Raw genomic sequence first — 19,282 nt, forward strand, 5'->3', positions numbered from 1 at the left:
GGACGGACTGCAGGAGGCGAGGCTGGTGGGATGGATGGCTTTACCGATGCAGCTACAGCCGGGCCCGAGGGCCCCCCCGCGCCCACCGGCACCGCCCCTCGCAGGGGCTGCTCCCCCCCGAGCCCTCCCTGGCCCACATCGGCCCTGGCCCGCCGTGGGTTTCAGACCAGGGCGTCACAAGGCGCAGGGAAGGAAGGGGAGAAGCAGCACCAGCTTCCCACCTCCAACCCACCCCCCCACTCCCCACGAGGTATCGCTGACCCTGCGGAGAATTCACAAAGTAAATGCGAGGTTTACAAAGAGGAGACAAGGGCAGCGACAGAGCAGATCGGCAGGCTGACAGGATCCAAAGACCCCCTGGACCCCCCAGGCTGGGGGTGGCTGTTTTGGGCTCCCTCTGCCGCTGTTCAGACCGACCCGACCCCCTTCTCCTGAGCTCTCCCGGGAGCGCCCGGAGGTGGCTGCAGGAGCCCAGGGGTTCGCGGGAATAAAAAACAAGGTTCTTTGTGGGATCCCAAAGGCTTCCTCGGAGCCCTGAAGGGATCGAAGTCCCCCGAAGGGATGAGACTGTCGGTGCAGCAGGAGCTCGGTGTCCCAACACAGCCTGTCCCCGCTGCAGCCCCTCGGAGTGTGGGCAAAGTGCAGAGCTAATGCATAGTTACAAAGCCAATACTGAGAAACTTCCCCGGGGTAATTAATCTCACTAGAGCAATTAGTGAAGTGACACTGGTTCAGCCCAGAGGTCCAGCTCAGCTCAGTCTCCAGGCTCGGACACAGACAGGAGGGCTGGGGCAGGGTGGGGTCAGGATATCACCACCCCCAGGCTCTTCCCAGGACCTGGAGCCCAGGAACGAAAACACCTCTTTTGATTTGGTCCGACAAAATTGTGCTTCAGAGAGCAGAAAAAGCATCACCAGCTGGCTGCAGGCAGCTACTGAAGATGCTTTGTCTCCTCACATATCTGTAGGAATATGTCTAAAACCCGTTTCATTTAACTTTTCCTTCTCCAAATTACAAAATTGCGCTCACTCTGTAGCCAGGCATTGGCAGAGAGTAGGAGCAACTGCTCAGGGTGGTTTCAGATAAGGGATAAAGGCTTTATGTCTGAACAACATCTTTGGAAAAATCTCCTGAAAATATTTTTAGTACTGCTGGCTTTTAGAACTGCTCAGTTCTCAACCAGGTAATGTTCTCAGGGCAGTTCCCGAAGGGAACTTCATGGTTCATCATCCAGGGTGACCTGGAAGCTCAAAGCAAACACAGGGCATTGCTGGGGGGCCACTGGGAGAACCAAGCTCCCAAAGCCAGCGGGGTGGGAACCCTGGGATGAACTGGGGGCACTGCTCACTGCTGTGTCCCATGGCCTGGAGTGCATGGACTGCACTGGTGGGGCTCACAGGGGCTCTGGGCCCTCAGCCCCCCCAGTCTGATTCTCACCTGACACCTCTGAGCTGCACCAAACCTCCAGTGCCCTGGTCTCCACTCCTAATGTTCCTGTGTCAAGCTCAGCACCTCCCTCAGGAGCACAGAGCCTGGATGAGTGAGACTCCTCTGCCACCAAGGCAGGGAGTGTGTGTGTGACCACCCAGGTCACATAAGGCCCTGGGAGGCCACTCCAGAGCTCATCCTCCAGTTCAAACCTCCCTGTCTGCACATTCCCAGCTACAGTCCCATCACACACTGGTTGTCACTGTCAATAAATGCTGTTGTCAGGAGCTGCCTCCATGGCACTGGCACGGAGGAGGGAGGAGGGAGCTTCCCACCGGCGCTGGATTCTGTTCTCACCACGAGTGTTTGGTCATAATGGCAATTCTGCAACAGTCCAGTCCTGCAGATCAGGGTCTCTGAGTGATGCTGTTACAGCTGGGTGATGCTCCTGAGTCTGAACAGGAGTTGGGAAAAAAAAAAATAAAAATGAGGGTGGGTGGCAGACCAAGGCATATGCACTGAGAATGTATTCAAGTATTTTAACTCCTGTAAAATTGGCCTGAACTCAAAAGGGCAGGTTGTGTAAACTGGCACCACTTGAAACTCAGCCTCAAACCAACATCCAGAGCAAAGCCCCGCCCTGGGACTGTTTGCAGCCTAACATCTGTGTCTGGCATGAAGATGAGGAGGAGTTGCTGTAACCAAAATAGATCTCTGAAGTCTTTGGCCGTCTCTGTGGGGCATTCAGGTGCCTTTGTTTTTAGGTCTGCAGGTATGGTTTTGCTCTTTGCAGTCCTTCCTTCAGGAACTGGAGGTAAGTTGCAGTTGAGGGGTCTTCAAAATTGGTTGAGAAACTGAAGATGCTGCTTTCAACATCTTCAGGCTTCATAGAAGTAATGTCCAGGAAGTAGTTGGCATTGATATGGTGAATCTGGGAAAGGAAAGAGATGAGAGGGGACTTTAAGGACCAGAACAATTCCCCATCCACTGCCTTGGCCTCTGGCCAGGACAGAGGTAACAAGGCTGTAACAACTCTTACAGAATCTCTAATGCTTTGCAGATGCTAATTCAGGAACCAGGATCCAGGTTTGCATTTTAAAATCAGACAAAGATGTGTGAAAGACAACGGTCTCTGCCTTCCCCTCAGTGCTGACCCCCTGGCTTAGGTTAAGAAGATGATGAAGGTGATTTGGGAAAAATCATGGAGGCTCAGATCACTGGGCTGTGAGTAAAGGCTGGGGAGACAGAGCCTGACCATGCTGGTGTGAGCCCTCAGCCCACACAGCTGCAAAACCAGCACCTGAGCTTCAAACACTTCCCAGGGAGCTGGGAAAGGGGGCACGTGGCCACTGAGCACAAGGAGGCTGAGCTGAGGTTTGTCACCAGCCCCTGGCCTCGCTGCAGGGGAGCCACGAAGAGACAGTGAGGGGACCCTGCAGGTGTGGCCAGCTGGTGTCTGGCCAGTGAGGGGCACAGTTGGACCAGCCCTGGCAGGATCCTCCCCTGCAGAGAGCCCAGCCCAGCAGCTGACACAGACAGCACCGTGCTGCCAAGTGTCTGGAACTGCTGCTCATCAAATCCAAGCCGGGGGGGCTCTGGGGGGGCTGCTGGGGAGCACAGCAGAGCCAGAGCATGTGGACCTGCTAATGGCTCATCTGCCATGACAAATTCTGGGAATCAAGAGAAAGATAAACGTGCTAGAAGGTGCTGATAAGGAGATTTTCTCCAAAGGATGAGCACACAGGACAATGGGCACAGGAAACAAGCTACAGTGGCCTCACAGAGGTTGCTGACTCCAACCAGGGACAATGAGGAATCGCAGGCAGACTGTTCTGCTCCAGCCCTGCTGCTGCTCTGTCTCTGAATAAAAACACATTTGTTTCAGATTTCTGGGTGGAGCTGCTGCCTGTCTGCCACAGCACCCCTGGGAGCACCACACCATGAAGGGCCAGGGAACGGCTGGGGCAGTGGACACTCGCTCCAGGGTCTGGGAGACCCTGCACAGAACAGTTTCTAGCGGGAAGAGCCCAGCCCAGCTGAAGGGTATTTATTGACTGTACCACGGTGCCGTTGGGCAGGCAGATGATCATCTCCACAGGGAAGTTGTACTTCTCCAGGTGCAGGTCAGCCAGTTTGCTGTAGAACTCATTCTCTCTGTTGCTCTGCAGGGAGAAAAGAAACATGTCTGAACACTCCAGAACTGGCAGAACAGCACATGAGTACACCGAGCATGTGAGGGAGGGACTGAAGAGCTGCTCTGCAGTGTGGTGGTCACTGGTACCATTCTCACAACCTGCTTCACCCTCTCAGTCTCCCTCTCACCTTTCAGCTGTGGGTTTTATCCTTAAAGAATAAAATCACCCCATTGCTGGCAGTTTCCAGGCACACCAGCAGCCTGATCCCAGCCTTTTCCAGAGCCTCCAGCTCTGTGACTGACGCCAGCTGACAGCACAGGCCCAGAGATGGGCTCAGAAGCGGGGAATGGTGCAATCAGGAGACTCAGGGTTCAGAGCAGTTATTTGGTTGCTCCCTGGGTTGCAGAGAAGTCAGCTGGTTGATGGCACCAGTGGCCTTGGGCAGGGCTGTCTCCCAGTGAAGCATCTGGTTTAGCTTTCAAAACTGGCACCAGGACAGAATCAAGGGGGGTTCACTGTGCCATTTCTTAGGCTGCCTCCATCTGGTGTCTGCTTGGCCCCTGCAGGGGCTCAGACACGGAGGGCTCGAAACCCAAATCCACCCCCTGGCAGAGGTGTGAGCTCCCCCTCCCCTGGCACCCCTGTGCCAAGCCCCATCCGTGCTCCCCAGCACCGGCAAAGGTGGCAGGTGTGGGGTGAGCCTCACCTGCAGCTCCTCCAGCTCCTTCACCAGGGACCAGCTGCTGATGAAGCTCTCGTTGAGCAGGGCGAGGATGGGCGAACTTTCCAGGACGGTCTCCCGGAGAGTTCGCCCCGAACCTGGCACAGGAAGAGGGACAGGGGTTTGATGAGTTTCCTGAGGTGACTGTCACCATGTTTGATGGCACATGGTGTGGCAGCTGACTCTGGCTCCCCCCCCAGCCCTTCCCATTGTCTTTTTTCCCTCCCTTGTTGGCAGTTTTCCACGGTTTTTGTTTCCTGCAGGCGCTGCTGGAAGGAAAGATTCACCAGAGGAGACCCCAAGTCAAAGTCTGCCACAGATCCCTGCAGATCCCCCCTGAGTGCCACTCGCTCCTCATGCCAAGTGCTGGAGAGCTTTTAAGGGCAGACAGAACTAAAGATACCCATCCTCTCCCATCCATCCCTCCTGCCCAACATGGCATTGGAAGTTCTTAGGCGCTGTGGGGGGGAAAGCTGCACATCAGGACAATGCCAAGCTCACATCTGGCTCTGGCTTGTCCTGTGCAGGTGCCAGGGATGAAGCAGAGAGCAGTGTCCCTTTCACCTTGCCAGTGCTGCCTCTTCCCAAGCAGATTGAGAGGGGAAGAGAAAGGGGGAAGATCCATGTCTCCACCTCGACAAAGGCACTTGACTCACACACTGGTCTAGGGCTTGTCTCAGACAGATCTGATCCTGCCACTGGGGAACTAAGCTCATATCAGTAACTCCCCATTTCCAGCCTTTGTCTGTTCAGCATCTTCAGTGCCAAAAAGAGTAACAGAACATTTACTGCTGGCTCGTGACCAGCTCCCTGACCCCCAGCTCTCCTCAAAGCCCAAACAAGGCCCATCATCCCTGCCAGCCAGGCTGGGAATGTCCTCACCTCAGCAGGACTGGTCATCCAGGGCCCCCAGAGCAGGATGGAGTGCACCAGCTTCTTCTCTGCTTTTGCTCTCTCGAAAGCTTCTGTGAAGGGCAGGTAGGAGATCTGGAGGCAGAGAGACAGCGTGAGGAACAGACACAGAACTGCCCAGCCCAAAGAGGAGCAGGTCTGAAGGAACCAGACAGTGATCCCTCACAGCCTGTGGGCTGTCACTGGCACCTGCAGAGCCCTGATTTTACTCACTGCACAAAGCATCTGCAACCCCAACCTCAGCTGCCCGGGAAATCTGGCCTTGAGATAAATTTATTTACAAAACCTCACTGAAACAGCCTCAAAACTGACCCTGCACAGAGATTGTTCCACTCACTCAAACGAAAGGAACTGATATTAACACCCTGGCAGCACGAAGGGACATTTGTAAGCTCAGGCACAAGGAGGCAGCCACTGAAACGTGTCCCTTCAGCCAAGGAAGTGGTGACAGGCAGTAGCCATCTGCTCCACAGGCTGCTGGCATGTTAAATAGTTTGGGTCACCCAGAGCCATAAATCTGTGTCTCGCTGCGGGATGCAGAGGCACAGGCAGATTGTGTGTTCTCTGCTGATAAGGAAAGCTTGGTCCAAAGGTACCTGAATGCTGCAAAAGCAATGCCAGAGGAAAATCATTTGTAAGGAGCACGAGCCTCCTCCGGCATCACGGCAGCAGCTGCTGATAAGAGGCAGGAAGGATGAGCCTCTGCTTACAAGACAAGCCTGGGACACCTGACATGAAGGCTTTGCTCCTGCCTGTGCTGCCCTGCGACCCCAAGTGCCCTTTCCGAGATGCTGCACTCCTTCATCTGGAAGCTGAAGCCCATCAAGCCACACAGGCAGTGCCTGGAGGCACATGTTGAGCTGGGAGAGTCTCACACTGCTCTGAACGCTGCTCATGTCTGTGGGCTCTGCTTTCTGCTTGCTCCCCAGGTGACTGGATGTCTCATTGAGGACAACCTGCCCCAAATAAATGTGCCAAGGAAGAGCCCGGCCCCTTCCTCACCTTCTTAAATGGGTACATGGCCACCTCCAGCTTCTGGGCTGCCTCTTCCCAAGGGATTTCCTGCTGCCAGGTTATCTCCTCAAACACAAACTGGATGGGCTCCCCTGAGGGATCCCTGCCGTCGATGATGTTTCCATTCTCATCATGGATCACGGAGGGGATTGAAGGCCCTGTCGATTCCAGCTCCATCTGCAGGAGAACAGGCTGAGCTGGACACTGCACACACCCCACTTCTGCTTTTTCTGTACTCCAGGACAGGATGAAGATCCAAAATAAGACTGGGCAGCTTCTAATGAAGGTACAATTGATCTCCTGTCTCCTGGAGCTGCACTTTACCAGTTGCAGATGTGGGGGATATACCAAGAAAGCAACTTCACTTCCTTCACCTTTTGCTTGCCAGACTGGAAATGTGTGAGACTCCATGTACCCACCTTCCCAGTGGAGATTTTAAACTGTGGGACACCAGATCCTTAAAATCATCAGGACCTGCAGGGCTAACTGGAAGCTCTTGCTTCCATCACCAGCTCAGCCCCTACAGAGCCCTGGGAAGCCACAAGAGGGTGCAACAGGGAAAGCTGCTCAGGAGCTTCCCTCTGGCTCTGTTCTGGTACAGCTGAAATGATTTTAAGTCTGTTTTCCTGTCTTTTGGCAATTAAAAATAAACATGGACCTAGTTTAGGAGAAAATGGGGCTGTTAAACTCAGGCATTCAAAACCCTGACTTATGTTTCCTGCCCCAAGAGCCAGGATTACCACAAAACAAGAGGAATAACCTCATGCAGTTCCTAAATTCAGACCCACTGTTGTTCACAGGCTCAGGGCCTGGCTTCACCTCCTCATCTTCCCCTCCTGCCTGCCAGATGATGTTTTTAAAGAAGGAAAAAGTCACATGACTCCAGGAGCCTAGGATTCAACCCACACGGAGGGAAAAAGGAAACCATCCCAAGAGCTGGCAATAGGGAGCCATACACAGACCAGTGGGAATTATATTGCAGTACTCGAGAGAGGGCTCTAAAGATCAAGGCTGATGGGTGTGACACAGCTTGGGGCCACCACAGCACAGATCCCTGCGGAGCTGCTGCCTGCAGATGGAGGACTGGGAGTGAGCACACACCTGAGGCAGGTATCCGATGTCCACTTCCATGTTGCTGCTCTCGCTCGCCCCGTACAGCCACTCCATGTCCACGTTCAGGGACCTGCAAGGTGAACCCAGCACGGCCAGAGTCACCCACGGCTAAAGATGCATGTGGGAAACCCCCCCTACCCCCCCAAAAAAAGGCAACATCCTACTCCTACTCCAACATCCCTGCTCCTCTTGCAGGGTCAGCACTGAAGGAGTCTGGAGGCCCTGGCTCCTTGGAGATTCACCGTGCTCCCTCCACCAGACCAGCAACACCAGATTCCCTGCTGGATCAGGGCCCAGGCACCCACTCAGCACTCTGGGAAAACGCCCTCACACCTCTGAGCTCTGTCAAATTACGGAAGAGAGAGATGCCTTTGCTCCCTCTTCCTTCCCTGCACTTGACTCGCACATTCTGATCCTGCTGAACTTTTTAAAGTGTTTTCTTGGAAGCGAAAGGCTCTTGTAAGGAGCTGCTGGCAGAGCCCTGAGTGTCTGCCTGCAGTAAGAAATGTGCTGACAGAGCCACTGGGGTTGAGTCGCCAGGGTAATGTTATAATAGAATTTTCACTCCACACGTCATGGGCAAAGAGATTTGAAGCTTTTCTCCCCTGAAACACTTCCAGCTCCTTGCCAGGAGAGCAGGAATGAGCTAGTGCAAAGCTATGCACACAAAACCTTAACCTGTGAGACTCCAAGCAAAAAAATATGTTGTAGCAGGAGCATTAGGCCTTGCTGAACTTCAGTGCTTGAAGCCAGGCACTGGGACCGTGCCTGGGGCTGCTTTCCACACCCTCCTCATCCCCCAAGTACCAAGGGACAGTTACTGGTGAGTGAATCAGACTCTGGAACGTGTCAGGGATCCTCAGTGATTAGTGGAGATGCATTTACAGGCAACTGCAGAGCTCAAATCACTCCTTTTCCAGGAACTTGGCCCAAAACAGCATGAGCTCATCCATCACAGACAGATGCGGTTGCCCCATCCCTGGAAGTGTTCAGGACCGAGGCTGGATGGGCTTTGGAGCAGCCTGGTCTAGTGGAAGGTGTCCCTGCCCACGGCAGGGGGGTGGAACTTAAGGTGGTGATTTTAAGGTCCCTCCCAACCAAACCATTCCATGATTCTGTGATCACAGACACACAGGGAGCTTCTGCAGCTTCCAACAGGTACCTGACAGCTGTGGGAGTCCCTGCCACAGCCAGGGAGTGCTGGGACAGGAGCAGTGCTTGCAGCAGTGCTACTAATGAGGAGGCTGCTGCCTGTCCAGGGCAACAGCAGGACAACTTCAATGTGTGTCTTCCCACGTGCCTGCAGGTACCTCCTTCCAAAGTGGTTTGGCACAGGACAGCTGGGGTTTGGACACTCAGCTGCAGCAGGTGCCAGCTGCATTCAGGCTGTGCAAGTACAACTACTCCCAACCCTGTGCTCCACGTCCCCAGCAGCCTCTGCCCTGCTTCTCTCCTGTCCCTCCTCTGCCCTTGTCCTTCCCTGCCTCTCCCAAGCCAGACGGCCCCTGGACCTGTTGATAAACAAAGCTATTCCTGAAAAATTGCATCAGAACCGGTTTAGGGAGCAACTGGAGAATCGAGGACACGACGGTCGTGCCGGCTGCTGGCAGGGAAGGACGTGTGGGGAAAGCAGACGAGGAAACAGCAGGACCAGCCTGGCCAAAGCTCAGGCTGCAGCTCTGCCCCCTGCACTTCCCAGGGTGCCACAGGGGACAGGGCTGTCACTGCACTTGTACCTTCACCTAAAGAGAGCCCACCAGCCTCCCCAGGCACGCAGAGCGCCCTGGATTCCAACCAGGCCTTGTCTGTAACAATCCTCAAGTCTGCTCAGCACCCAGGAGGAGGCAGAAATGGCTGTACCTGTTGTTAGGGACAAAGAGCTTAAACTCTCGGACATGGGAGGAGTCCTTGGAGAGGATGATGTGACCTGTGAACTGGCCTGGGGAAAACCAGAAGGGGAAGTCCGGTGGCTCGTTCAGCTGGAACTCGGCGTGGATCCTGAAAAGAGAAAGGAGCCATCAGCTGCAGTTCTTGGGGGAGGGAAAGCATCATGTGCTGCACATGACAGCAGGGAAAAGCTGTCTCCAGGCACCAGAAATTATGAACCTAAACTGGGGCAGAGAGGTGGAGTTCAAAAAGCTTTTCATGTCGCACAATTAAGCGAGTAAAAGACTGGAGAAGATCCCGGGGGGCAGGAACATCTCCAGTATTGATGCCTTTTGGAATTGGGCACTAAGTGTCCATCCAGGAGGACAAATTATATCATCATTTCTTGAAACACAGGGACAGCACAAGACCCCTTCAGCCTCCCTTCCAGCTTGATCAGGCAAATAAAAGCTGTAACACTCCCAATAAAACAAGAGAATAATTCCCCAGACTCTCCCCCTTGCAAAGACACCCCACCCCCTGATTTACCAAAACCAATCAAATTTCTTGCTAATCAGACTCTCCCCTTTCAGCCAGAACGGCTCCAAGGGTGATGGAGAACGGCTGCTGTCCTTCATGTGGGCACAGTCCCTGCCTCACCAGGGACACAGTGACACTGGGAGCAAGAGCTGGCTGAGAACCTCCCTCTGCCTTGACACTTCCCTGGCCTTGCACAGGCAGCATGTGTGCTGTCTGCCACGGGCTCACAGCAGCCTCCTCCACTCCCCTGGGATATGGGACAAACCCAGGAGTGCCCCCAAGCCCCCCTGGAGCCCCCTGGACCCACCGGAATGCTATGGTGTAGTAGAAGCTGCTGATGGCTTGGATACAGGCCACGGCCCCCTGGGGGGCAAAGCGGGTCTTCACGAAGGGCCGGGGGTGGAACATGCTCAGAAGCTTGTGGATTATGACCTAGAGAAGGAATTGCAGGAGAGCAAGAATGAGGACAGCTCCTCCACGCAGCTCTGCAGCTCCAAAGCAACTCCCCACCAGAGCAGGAAGGCGAGAGAATGGCTGTGACTTCGAAACTAGCTCAGAGACCAACCTAATCCCAAACCAAGGAGATAAAGCAAGGGATTGCTTTCAAAAATAAATCCATCTTCCAGGGCTTCTACGCTATTCCCGTTGTTTGCAAGTTTCCATCACCCCAGTCAGGACAGTAAACTGATCTACGAGGCTGCCTCCATCAATAGGGCTTCAGATTTTGAAGGAGTGGGTGTGCAATCGATAATCAGAGCAGGCTGTGGAGGTGCATCAGCTCAGTGATCACTGACACCTGCCTGGGCACCCAGGGGAGGGTGATGCTCACGCCTGGCTTTGCCTGCTGTGTACACACAGTGTTTTTCACTTGTCAACAAAAGTGTTCCCCTCTGGGGCAGCGCTTGGCCACGGTTCCACAAGGATCGTGATCACTTCACACAGCTGCTTTCTGGATAACCCTCTCCGGGAAAAACCATCCTAAAATCCCACACGATTAACAAGATGAAGTCACTCAAGTCAGCCTCATCTTGGCCTGCTCTCGGTTTTACCGCCAGCTTAGGAGACGGTGCCCTGGATTTTTACTTCCTTAGAAAACCCAGGGAGACATATAACAACAGCCCTGTCCCTCTGGGGATTCCTGAAATTCATCTGGGCTATGAAGCAGAACATTTCACCAACAACACCTCGGGTAAACAGAAACTGAGTTTCATATCTCACCTCTTTGCCCTTGGGAGGCGGAGGGTAAAATCTGTTGTTGGAAAGATACCCAGTGAAGATGTTCAATTCACTAGGAATTATCCACCACGGATCCCCGAGATCCAGTTTATTCTTTGGAGGAAGGAAGGCTTTGAACTGCCTGGCAAGCAGCACACTCATAGGGGCTGCTGGGGCCGTCCAGTTCCTCAGCCCAGAGAGAGCAACGTGAGAGATCTGTGAACAAAAGGCACTGTCAGAGCCCAGACTGGACCCTTCAAACATGCAGGCATGCTCATGGATGTAAGGAGGCTTTGGAAAAGGGGGAAAAGTATATATATCACATTCTAAATTCTTCTGACCAACCCGAACAGTTCTGTCAGCTTTCAAGAATGTGAGTAATAGAGGAGAGGGGAAGGTGCCACCCAACACCACAGCTCCTGGACTCAGCTCCAGGAGAGCCATGTGTAATTCCTGCTTCCAGCTTCCCAGGAAGGGTGTCTTAACTGGGGCACAGTGATGCTGAGTGTGCTGAAAACACTGAAATGCTGCAGGAAGCAGCGAGTTTCCTCATCACAGCAAATCCCACAGGCTTCAGCAGGGCTGTGTCCCCCTCCTAACGCTCCAGCACACATTCCTGGTGATGCTACCAGCCCTCTGGACGTGTTTATTCCACAATTTGTGGCCATACACATCCTGCATGACACCTACCCCTAGGAAACCGTCCTTGCTCTTCGTCATTGTTTCCATGACCAAAGGCTGGAATTTAGCCACAAGGGACAGAGTCTCCCCGCTTGGATCAGGTGTCTCCTCCTCTTCAAATTCGGAGATGGGAGCAACCCCTAGACAAAAGGACAGGAATTTAAGCAGCTGTTTCCCCTCCCTCCCCTTTTAAGCAATTGTGAAGTGATTACACATTTATCCCAGCAAATCCAGGAGCACTGGGAGTTTCCCAGCTGTCCCCACGAGGCAGAACTCAGACCCACCCTGGAGACCAGCTCTGGCTGCGTGAATTAAAGGGGAGCCCTCCTTTTAGCAGCCAACTCGGTGGCTTTAAACTGAGAGTGGGTTTAGATTGGATATTGGGAAGAAATTCTCTCCTGTGAGGGTGGGGAGGCCCTGGCACAGGTTGTCCAGAGAAGCTGTGGCTGCCCCACCCCTGGAAGTGTCCAAGGCCAGGTTGGACGGGGCTTGGAGCAACCTGGGCTAGTGGAAGGTGTTGGGGTTGTAACTGGATGGTCTTTAAGGTCCCTTCCAACCCAAACCATCCTGGGAATCCATGTTTCCATGACTCCAAACCCCACAGCTCAGTCAGGAAGGTTCCCCACCCCTCGGAGCGATCCCAACACACGCTCGAGCCAATCCACGGCAGCACAAACAAACACTGCCTGTGCTCCACTGCACTGGGAGCTCCACTGCACATCATCACCCCCACACTCCTCCCTGCCTGGCACCAGCAGAGACATTTGCTCTGCGCTGATACGGTCTCCAAACACGACCTCCCACAACTGCCATCCAAGAGAGGCCGCCCCAGCCGGGGGAGCGAATGAATGGAACGCCGTGACCCACCAATAGTCCTGGCCTGGCCTGGGCTGAGCTGTATTTGTTGCATTCACCCATCCCAAATCCCCTTTAAGCTCCACACAAAGTAACTTATGTACTTTGCTAGTCCAGCAACGGGATCCTCCATCTTATAAAAACTCTACTTTGTGAAAGTGACGTCTGGTGCTTAAGCCTTTCCAAAAACATGTAAAGCTTCGCAGCCTCTCTTCGTGTAAATAAGACCCAAAACAGCGCCCAGAAAATAACAATGTGAATAAAACCTGTGGGATGCATTATCTTTGGTTTTTGCTTGGTCTGTGCAGGGAGAGCTCTGGAAGGCACACAGGTACCTACCTGTCAGCTTCTCAGCTATTGGCTTGAACTCCTCTGGGCTCAGGTACAGGTCATTGTTTGTGTCCAGAGAGGAAAAGAGGAACAGCCCCTCATTTCCCAAGGACTTCAGAGCCAGCTCCTAGTTTGGGAAGAAGAGGAAAGTGAGATTTCATCCCAACCTCTTGCAGAAATCCGCTCTGGCCCCTCTCAGCCCCAGAGTTAATCTGCATTCTTCCCAGCACACAAACACCATCCAGGGGAAAGATTAACACCCCTTGGCAGGATTTTGTGCTATTTACAGTTGAGATCAGTGTCCAGGAACTGTTGGCACGAGAATATTAAAACTGCATCTGGTCGAGTAATTCAAACTGAACCATTTGCTCAGAGTCAGATTAAAAGTCTTTTGTCAGACACATTTCCCACTTTTTCCAGCCAGTGAGCCCTAAACCTGTGGATATTCAGAGCACCTGGAGATGGTGATTGCTGGAATGAACTGATGGGCAGTGAAACAAAGGCAGTCAAATTCATGAGTATCCACATCACAGGATCACAAAGGGAATGAGCTGAGCCCTTGGAACTCGTGAGATCCAAGCCAGCATCGCTGCCCACAACCACCCTGCTCTGGTCCCCTCCAGAAAGCTCCACAGAATTCCAGCCACCCTGTGCCTCAGTTTCTCCCTCTGCAAAGCCCACATGGAGACCCAGTGGGAAGCACCACAGAAAGGTGATGTCTCCCTTGGAGCAGCCCCAGAAAGGCTCTGGATGCTTCCAGTTATTTCCACACTTCTCTTTGTTATTTGTGCCTCAGCCCTGCAGGGAAAGGGAGAACCTGGAGGCACAACAGAAGAGCTCCACGTTGGTGTGAGAGAAGGGAGAGATGTGGAGCTGGGGAGACAAGCCCCTCACTGCCAGCCCTTGGCACATCCCCTGGAACCCCATCCCTTGGGGCAGCTTCCCCTGACACCCCCCTGGAAAGACCTGGAGCTGTGAGCACAAATCCTCTGTATTCTGCTGTTCTCCACTGCCTGCAGCACCACCACCATCCCCAGAGCTCCTGAACGAGTTTATTTTCCATCTGTTGCCTGCCAGCCTGAAGCAGCACTAATGCAGCCTGGAAGGCTTTGCTCCCATCAACTGCAGCAACAAAAGCACTTATGAGCCTTCCAGGGCAGTTCCAGGCCTGAGACAGAGAGAAATAAAGACCCTGGAATACAAACTGGAGATCTGGATGTGGGTATGGCTGAGGAAAGCCCTGGAGGGGAGAGTGCAGGGGCTGCACAGGTGAAAAAATGAAGGAACAAGAGGGTTATTTGCACACAGAACAATCCTCTGGGGGCTGCCCACGCTCCTGGGTTCTAAAACTGTGCTTCTGTTCCCAGAATGAATGGGGATGTGCATCCTTGGCCCTGTAAATAGGGAATGTTTTCCTGAGCACCTGCCCTGTCAGCCAGGTGCCAGGATTACACCACTGAGCCTTGTGCCAGGCTCCAGCTTTCATCTGGTTGGACTCTGCCTGCTGCTGGAGCGCGGGGAAAAATCACCATCCCTTACTGAGCAGGGCTGGAGGCAGGAGGAGAACCAGCTGAGCCCCACACGAACATCAGACAGCAGGACATGAACTGGGAACACGGGGGTTGGATAAGAGCATCCAAAAATCAGTGTACAGACAGAGCTGAAAGCACGGTTACCTCCCTCAGCTGCGCTGACACGCGGGTTAAGAGGTGACAAACCATCAGCAGGACCCCAGGAGTGCCCACCTGGCTGGAGATAAGACCCCAACCAGGGAGGAACAGAGGTTTCCACGGAGAACACACCAGTCCTGCTGCACTGGGCCATGAGGGACGAGAAAAATGATGTTTAAAAGGGGAGAGAGATGTCAGGGCTTGGCCTTCTGCTTTCTGATAACACCGACATTAAAGAAAGCTCTCACAGCTTGTGGGTTCTTTTCCTTTTTCTTTCTAATCTGGGATTACAAGAAACACAAAGTTCCCCTGTTTGAGCCAGAGTGAGCTTTCTGACTCTTTCTATAGAGGAAGAGTTGTGGTTTTTCACAAAGAGTTTTCCTCTCCCACCTGCTTGTGGGTTGTTTAGCTAAATAAACATTTCCATAGAAAGAGACGAGACATATGTTTGAAGCAAGAGGAAGGAAAAATTAAACCCTTGGGCTGTTCACATTTTGTTCTCCTCTCCAGCAGGACCCAGTGACAGCTGCCTGCCTGTCCTCTGGAAAAAACCAAACCTCCAGAAGACCCGCCTTGTGTCAGGCTGTGAGGACTGTCCTCACCCTTCTGTCCTTGAAGGACAAATTCTTCTAATTAACCGGTTTGAACCACTTTTCCCTTCTTGCAATGCAAGGAGACACAAAGAAAAGAGGCATCCTTTAAAAAACATCCTTTAAAACCACTTCTCTCTGTCCTGCAGAAATATCAAGAAGGGGAAGCCTGCCCTTTTCCCAGAACATTCTCAGATGTCCACGGACAAAGCGCAGAGCCAGAGGAGCTCCATCTCCAACAAAGGTGTTCTCCAAAGTACGGCACAGCCGTTGGAATTACGGGGATTACAATCAAAACCAGCCAATCAGCCTAATTTCAAATAAAAAAAAACCCCAAACCAACCCCCCAAAAACCCATAAAAAACCTATTCCTGTTTTCGTCCCGTTTTTTTGCAGCTTCTGCAGTGACCTTCAGAGCCCTCAGCAGAGGAGGTGCTGGTGCTCCTGCTCTTCCTCCTCCTCCTCCCAGGGGGCAGCTGCTCTCACTGGCCACTGCTGGAGCCTGGTGGCCACCACAGCTCTGCAGAAACCTGGCAGTGGCCACCTCAAGCCTGGGAGTGGCCACCCTGAAGTTGGTACCACAGCAAAGTGGTGGCCACCTCAGCCTGGCAGTGGCCACCCTAAAGCTCTGCAGCTGCTGATACCTGTTTGTCCCCACGAAACTGAGCAGTGCCTGCCATGGTTTCGTGGTCACCACGGCCTGGCAGTGGCCACCTCAAGCCTGGCAGCCACCAGTGCCCAGTAGCCACAACCCCGGCAGCCTCCTCAGCTCCGTGGTCGCTTCACCCAGCAGCCACTGATGTGTGGCAGTCACCTCAACCCAGTGGCAGCATCTCAGCCCCTGTGGCCACCCCAATGCCTGGTGGTCACCTCAGCCTGGCCACAGCCTCTTCAACCCCAGCAGCCACCGTGCCTGCTGCCCCTCTCAGCCCCACGGTGGCCACCCCAGCCCTGGTGGCCACCCATGTGTGGGAGTCACCCCAGTGGCAGTGGCCACCTTAACCCCCGTGGCCACTGATGCCTGGTGGTCCCCTCAGCCTGGTGGCGGCCACCTCAACCCCCAGTGGCCACCAACTCCTGGTGGTCCCCTCAGCCTGGCGGCAGCCCCCTCAGCCCCCACTGATGGCTGGTGGTCACCCCAGCCTGGCCACGGCCGCCTCCCCGCCGGTGGCCACCAACTCCTGGTGGTCCCCCGAGCCCGCTGGTGGCCCCCTCAGCCCCGCTGGCCACCGAAGTGCGGTGCTCGGTCCCCTCAGCCCCGCGGCCGCCGCCTGCCCTCACGCTCGGCGGGGCGGCGGCGCGATCGCGCCCGCCATTTCCCCCTCCCTCCCCTCCAAGCCCATCCATCCCCCCATCCCTCCGCGTCCCCTCCCGGCCCCGGCGCCGCCCCGTGCCCGGTACCTGCCGCCGCGCCGCCTCCGCGTCCCGGTAGTACTTGACGGCGACCAGCGCGGCCAGGGCGGCGAGGGCCAGCGCCAGGCGCGGAGGGGCCGCGGCGGGCCCCGCCATGGCCATCGCCCCGCTCAGCGCCGCCGAGCCGCCATGGCCGCCCGGCCGGGGGAGGCGTCAGGCGCCGAGGAGGGGCCGGGCCCCGCCGGCCGGAGCTCGGGCAGGGGAAAAAAAACCACTTTTTTTTTTTTTTTAGTGGTGAAAGAGCGTTGCTCGGTCTGGGAAAAGAAACCCCAAACATCTTTTTAGTGTTAAACGACCGTCTCGGTCGCTCAGGGAAAAGAATTCATTTTTTGGCTTTAAATGGCTCTGCTGGCGGGGCCCTCGGAGGGGACGGACCCGCTCCTCTTCAGTGCTCTTTGTGGGAGAGCGGGGTGTGTGTGTCTCCATCCCCAAATTTCCAGAGTGGTCTTTGGTCCTTAATTCAGCATTTCCCAAAAATAACCATATCCTGAACTCGTAGTTACTTTCATGCTTCCTTTATTACCAGTGGGGGAGCGGGGTGTGCCTTTATCCCCAAATTTCCAGAGTGGTCTCTCGCCCTTAATTCAGCACTTCCCAAAAAGAACCGTATCCTGAACTTCTACTCGGTTTTAGTTCACCAGAATGGGTGTATTTTAACAAAACAGCAGTGGTTTCACTTGCAGTGATTCCACTATTTTTAAGCCCCAGGATGGCAGGGATGGGAAGCAGTGGATGGGAATGACTTGTCACCCTGGGGTGATGGTGCTCAGGCCCTCTGCCCCCAACATCACCCCCACATTTCAGGTCCTTTCTACCATCACCCCACATTCTGGACCATTTTCACCCCAAACTTTTCCACCTGACCGCGTTCTCTGTGCCCTTCAGGTCCATCCCCACGGGTGTCACGTTGTCGTCACACCGTCTCTTCGCAGTGGCTCGGCCAAGATATATATATATTTTGTCATTTTAATCTTTCCTCATAACTCAGCCTCCTGCTCCTCCGTACACGCATCCCGAAATCCCCTGATTGCAGGGGAAGATTTAGTGCCGTTTTCTGCCGCTGCAGGGCGAACAGCACAGAGTGTTTGATCTCTCCAAGGGTAGCAGGAAGTGTTAGCATTTAATCCTTTGAAGCTTTTGCCGTTTCCTAAGCCTGCCTAATCATTTTTGTTTTAGGTTTAAAGAGCATTTCAGATGGAGATGAGGAGAGCACGACCAAGCCATTAAGAGAGCAGTGGTGACTGCACGGAGGAGGGAGGATGAGGATGGTCACCCTGTGCTGCACAGGATGGGCGTGGGTGGTTTCCACCAGCAAGCAAAACTTGGGTGTTGGTTTGGGGCCAGGACTGGGACTTGGGACTGTTCCTCTCTCTGCCACAGATCCCCACACAGCCCTTGATGTTTCTCTGGCAGTGAAGGTGAAAGCTTGGGACCAGATAGAGGATCCCAAAAACCAGAATCAACTGAGAGCTGAGTCAGGTTGTGATTCAGATCAGTGTGGTTTCACCTGCACAGCCAAGGGAGAAAGGAGAAGGTTCCTTCTGCCGGCTCCACCATAGAGGAAAACTTCCATGAAACTCTACCACTGTTCTTCACTCTGCACCTCCCCATCCATCACAGAACCAGTGGTTGGGCCAGGGGAAGGAGATGGGAGGAACTGGATTAGCAGAGCACTGAAATGGTGTCTGGGAGCAGAGACAGGTGTGAATGAGGTGAACTCTCCAGCACTTTAAGCTGTGCTTTAAAACTTCACAGGCTCATTAAGGTGCGGAGAGCTGTTGCTTACCTCAAATAACCCAGCACTTGCCTTTAGAGCACAAAATGTAACAGGACCAGATAGCTTTGGAACAGGACAAATAGACTTGGCTGTCTGGGAAATGAGCAAGAGCAAGAGGTGATATGAGATGACAACGCCTGCAGCCTCCTCGGTGGAGGAGACCTGACAAGGTTGGTTGGCAGAGCCGAGGTGATCCTGTTTAAATGAGAGGCTCATTTTACAGCTGAACCATTTCCAGTGTCATCAGCCACCACATAAAGATGACGAACGGACGAATTATTTGATAGGAAAAAGGATGAAAAGACAAAAGGTGAAATAATTCAGGGTGTCTGCGGGGAGCTGATCCTCCTCAAGAGAGAACAAACCCAGCAGCTCCTGGCTCTGCACTGCCGGGTCCTGAGATTACAGCACTCAGGAAGAATGTTAAATATCCAGACTTTCAAAGGGAACCCTAGAAGAATAACAGGGAAGACTTCCACCAAGAGAATTCACCCAACAGGAAAAACTATCCCAGATTTTTCCTTTGTCAGGAGGGAGAAGATTAAGAAAAACAGTGAGGAATTGGTGGCAGGGATGAAAAAACTTGGAGCAACCCTTTTTTGCAGGAGATGGATGGGTTTTCCATGTGTCAGAGTACAGGCAGTCACTCCACATTCCAGGGCAGCACGCTGGGAGAGCAGAGGAACCCTGTCCTTGTTTCAATCCATGGCCCTGTTCCCATTGCCTGAAACCCTGGATCAAAATCCAAACCCATCACAGAGCAATGGAATGAGGCTGTAAAACCTGAGCACGAATGGAAAAAGCACCTGGAAACAGAACCCCCCCACGGGGGAAGCAAGTCCTGACCAGACTGAGGCTCAAAAGCATTAATCCTCTGGAAACTGTAAGGAACAAGGAGTGTCCCAGTCTGGTTTCACAAGGGGCTTTTTGGAGGGGGCAAGAAAACCAGAGGTGACAAAACTTCACAGCCATGGAAATCTGAGAGTTCATCCCAGCGAAGGCTGTGGAGGGAAATGAAGTTT

The 19,282-nt window shown here is 53.8% G+C and overlaps 1 protein-coding gene across 1 annotated transcript; it reads right to left on the reverse strand.

Moving 5' to 3' along the window:
- Nucleotides 1–248: 248 nt before the first annotated feature.
- SELENON (selenoprotein N) lies at nucleotides 249–16,615 on the reverse strand. Its single transcript, XM_050326504.1, is given in 13 exon segments — nucleotides 249–2,359; nucleotides 3,489–3,590; nucleotides 4,270–4,382; nucleotides 5,167–5,190; nucleotides 5,193–5,271; nucleotides 6,199–6,387; nucleotides 7,312–7,393; nucleotides 9,184–9,321; nucleotides 10,037–10,161; nucleotides 10,948–11,160; nucleotides 11,635–11,765; nucleotides 12,820–12,937; nucleotides 16,472–16,615. Coding segments are annotated over 13 exon segments (1,599 nt in total). The 5' UTR covers nucleotides 16,586–16,615; the 3' UTR covers nucleotides 249–2,188.
- Between the last annotated feature and the right edge of the window lie 2,667 nt (nucleotides 16,616–19,282).

This window comes from Myiozetetes cayanensis, unplaced genomic scaffold (genome assembly GCF_022539395.1).
Source record: "Myiozetetes cayanensis isolate MyiCay16 unplaced genomic scaffold, myiCay2020 scf31, whole genome shotgun sequence".
Classification (NCBI taxonomy): Eukaryota; Metazoa; Chordata; class Aves; order Passeriformes; family Tyrannidae; genus Myiozetetes; species Myiozetetes cayanensis.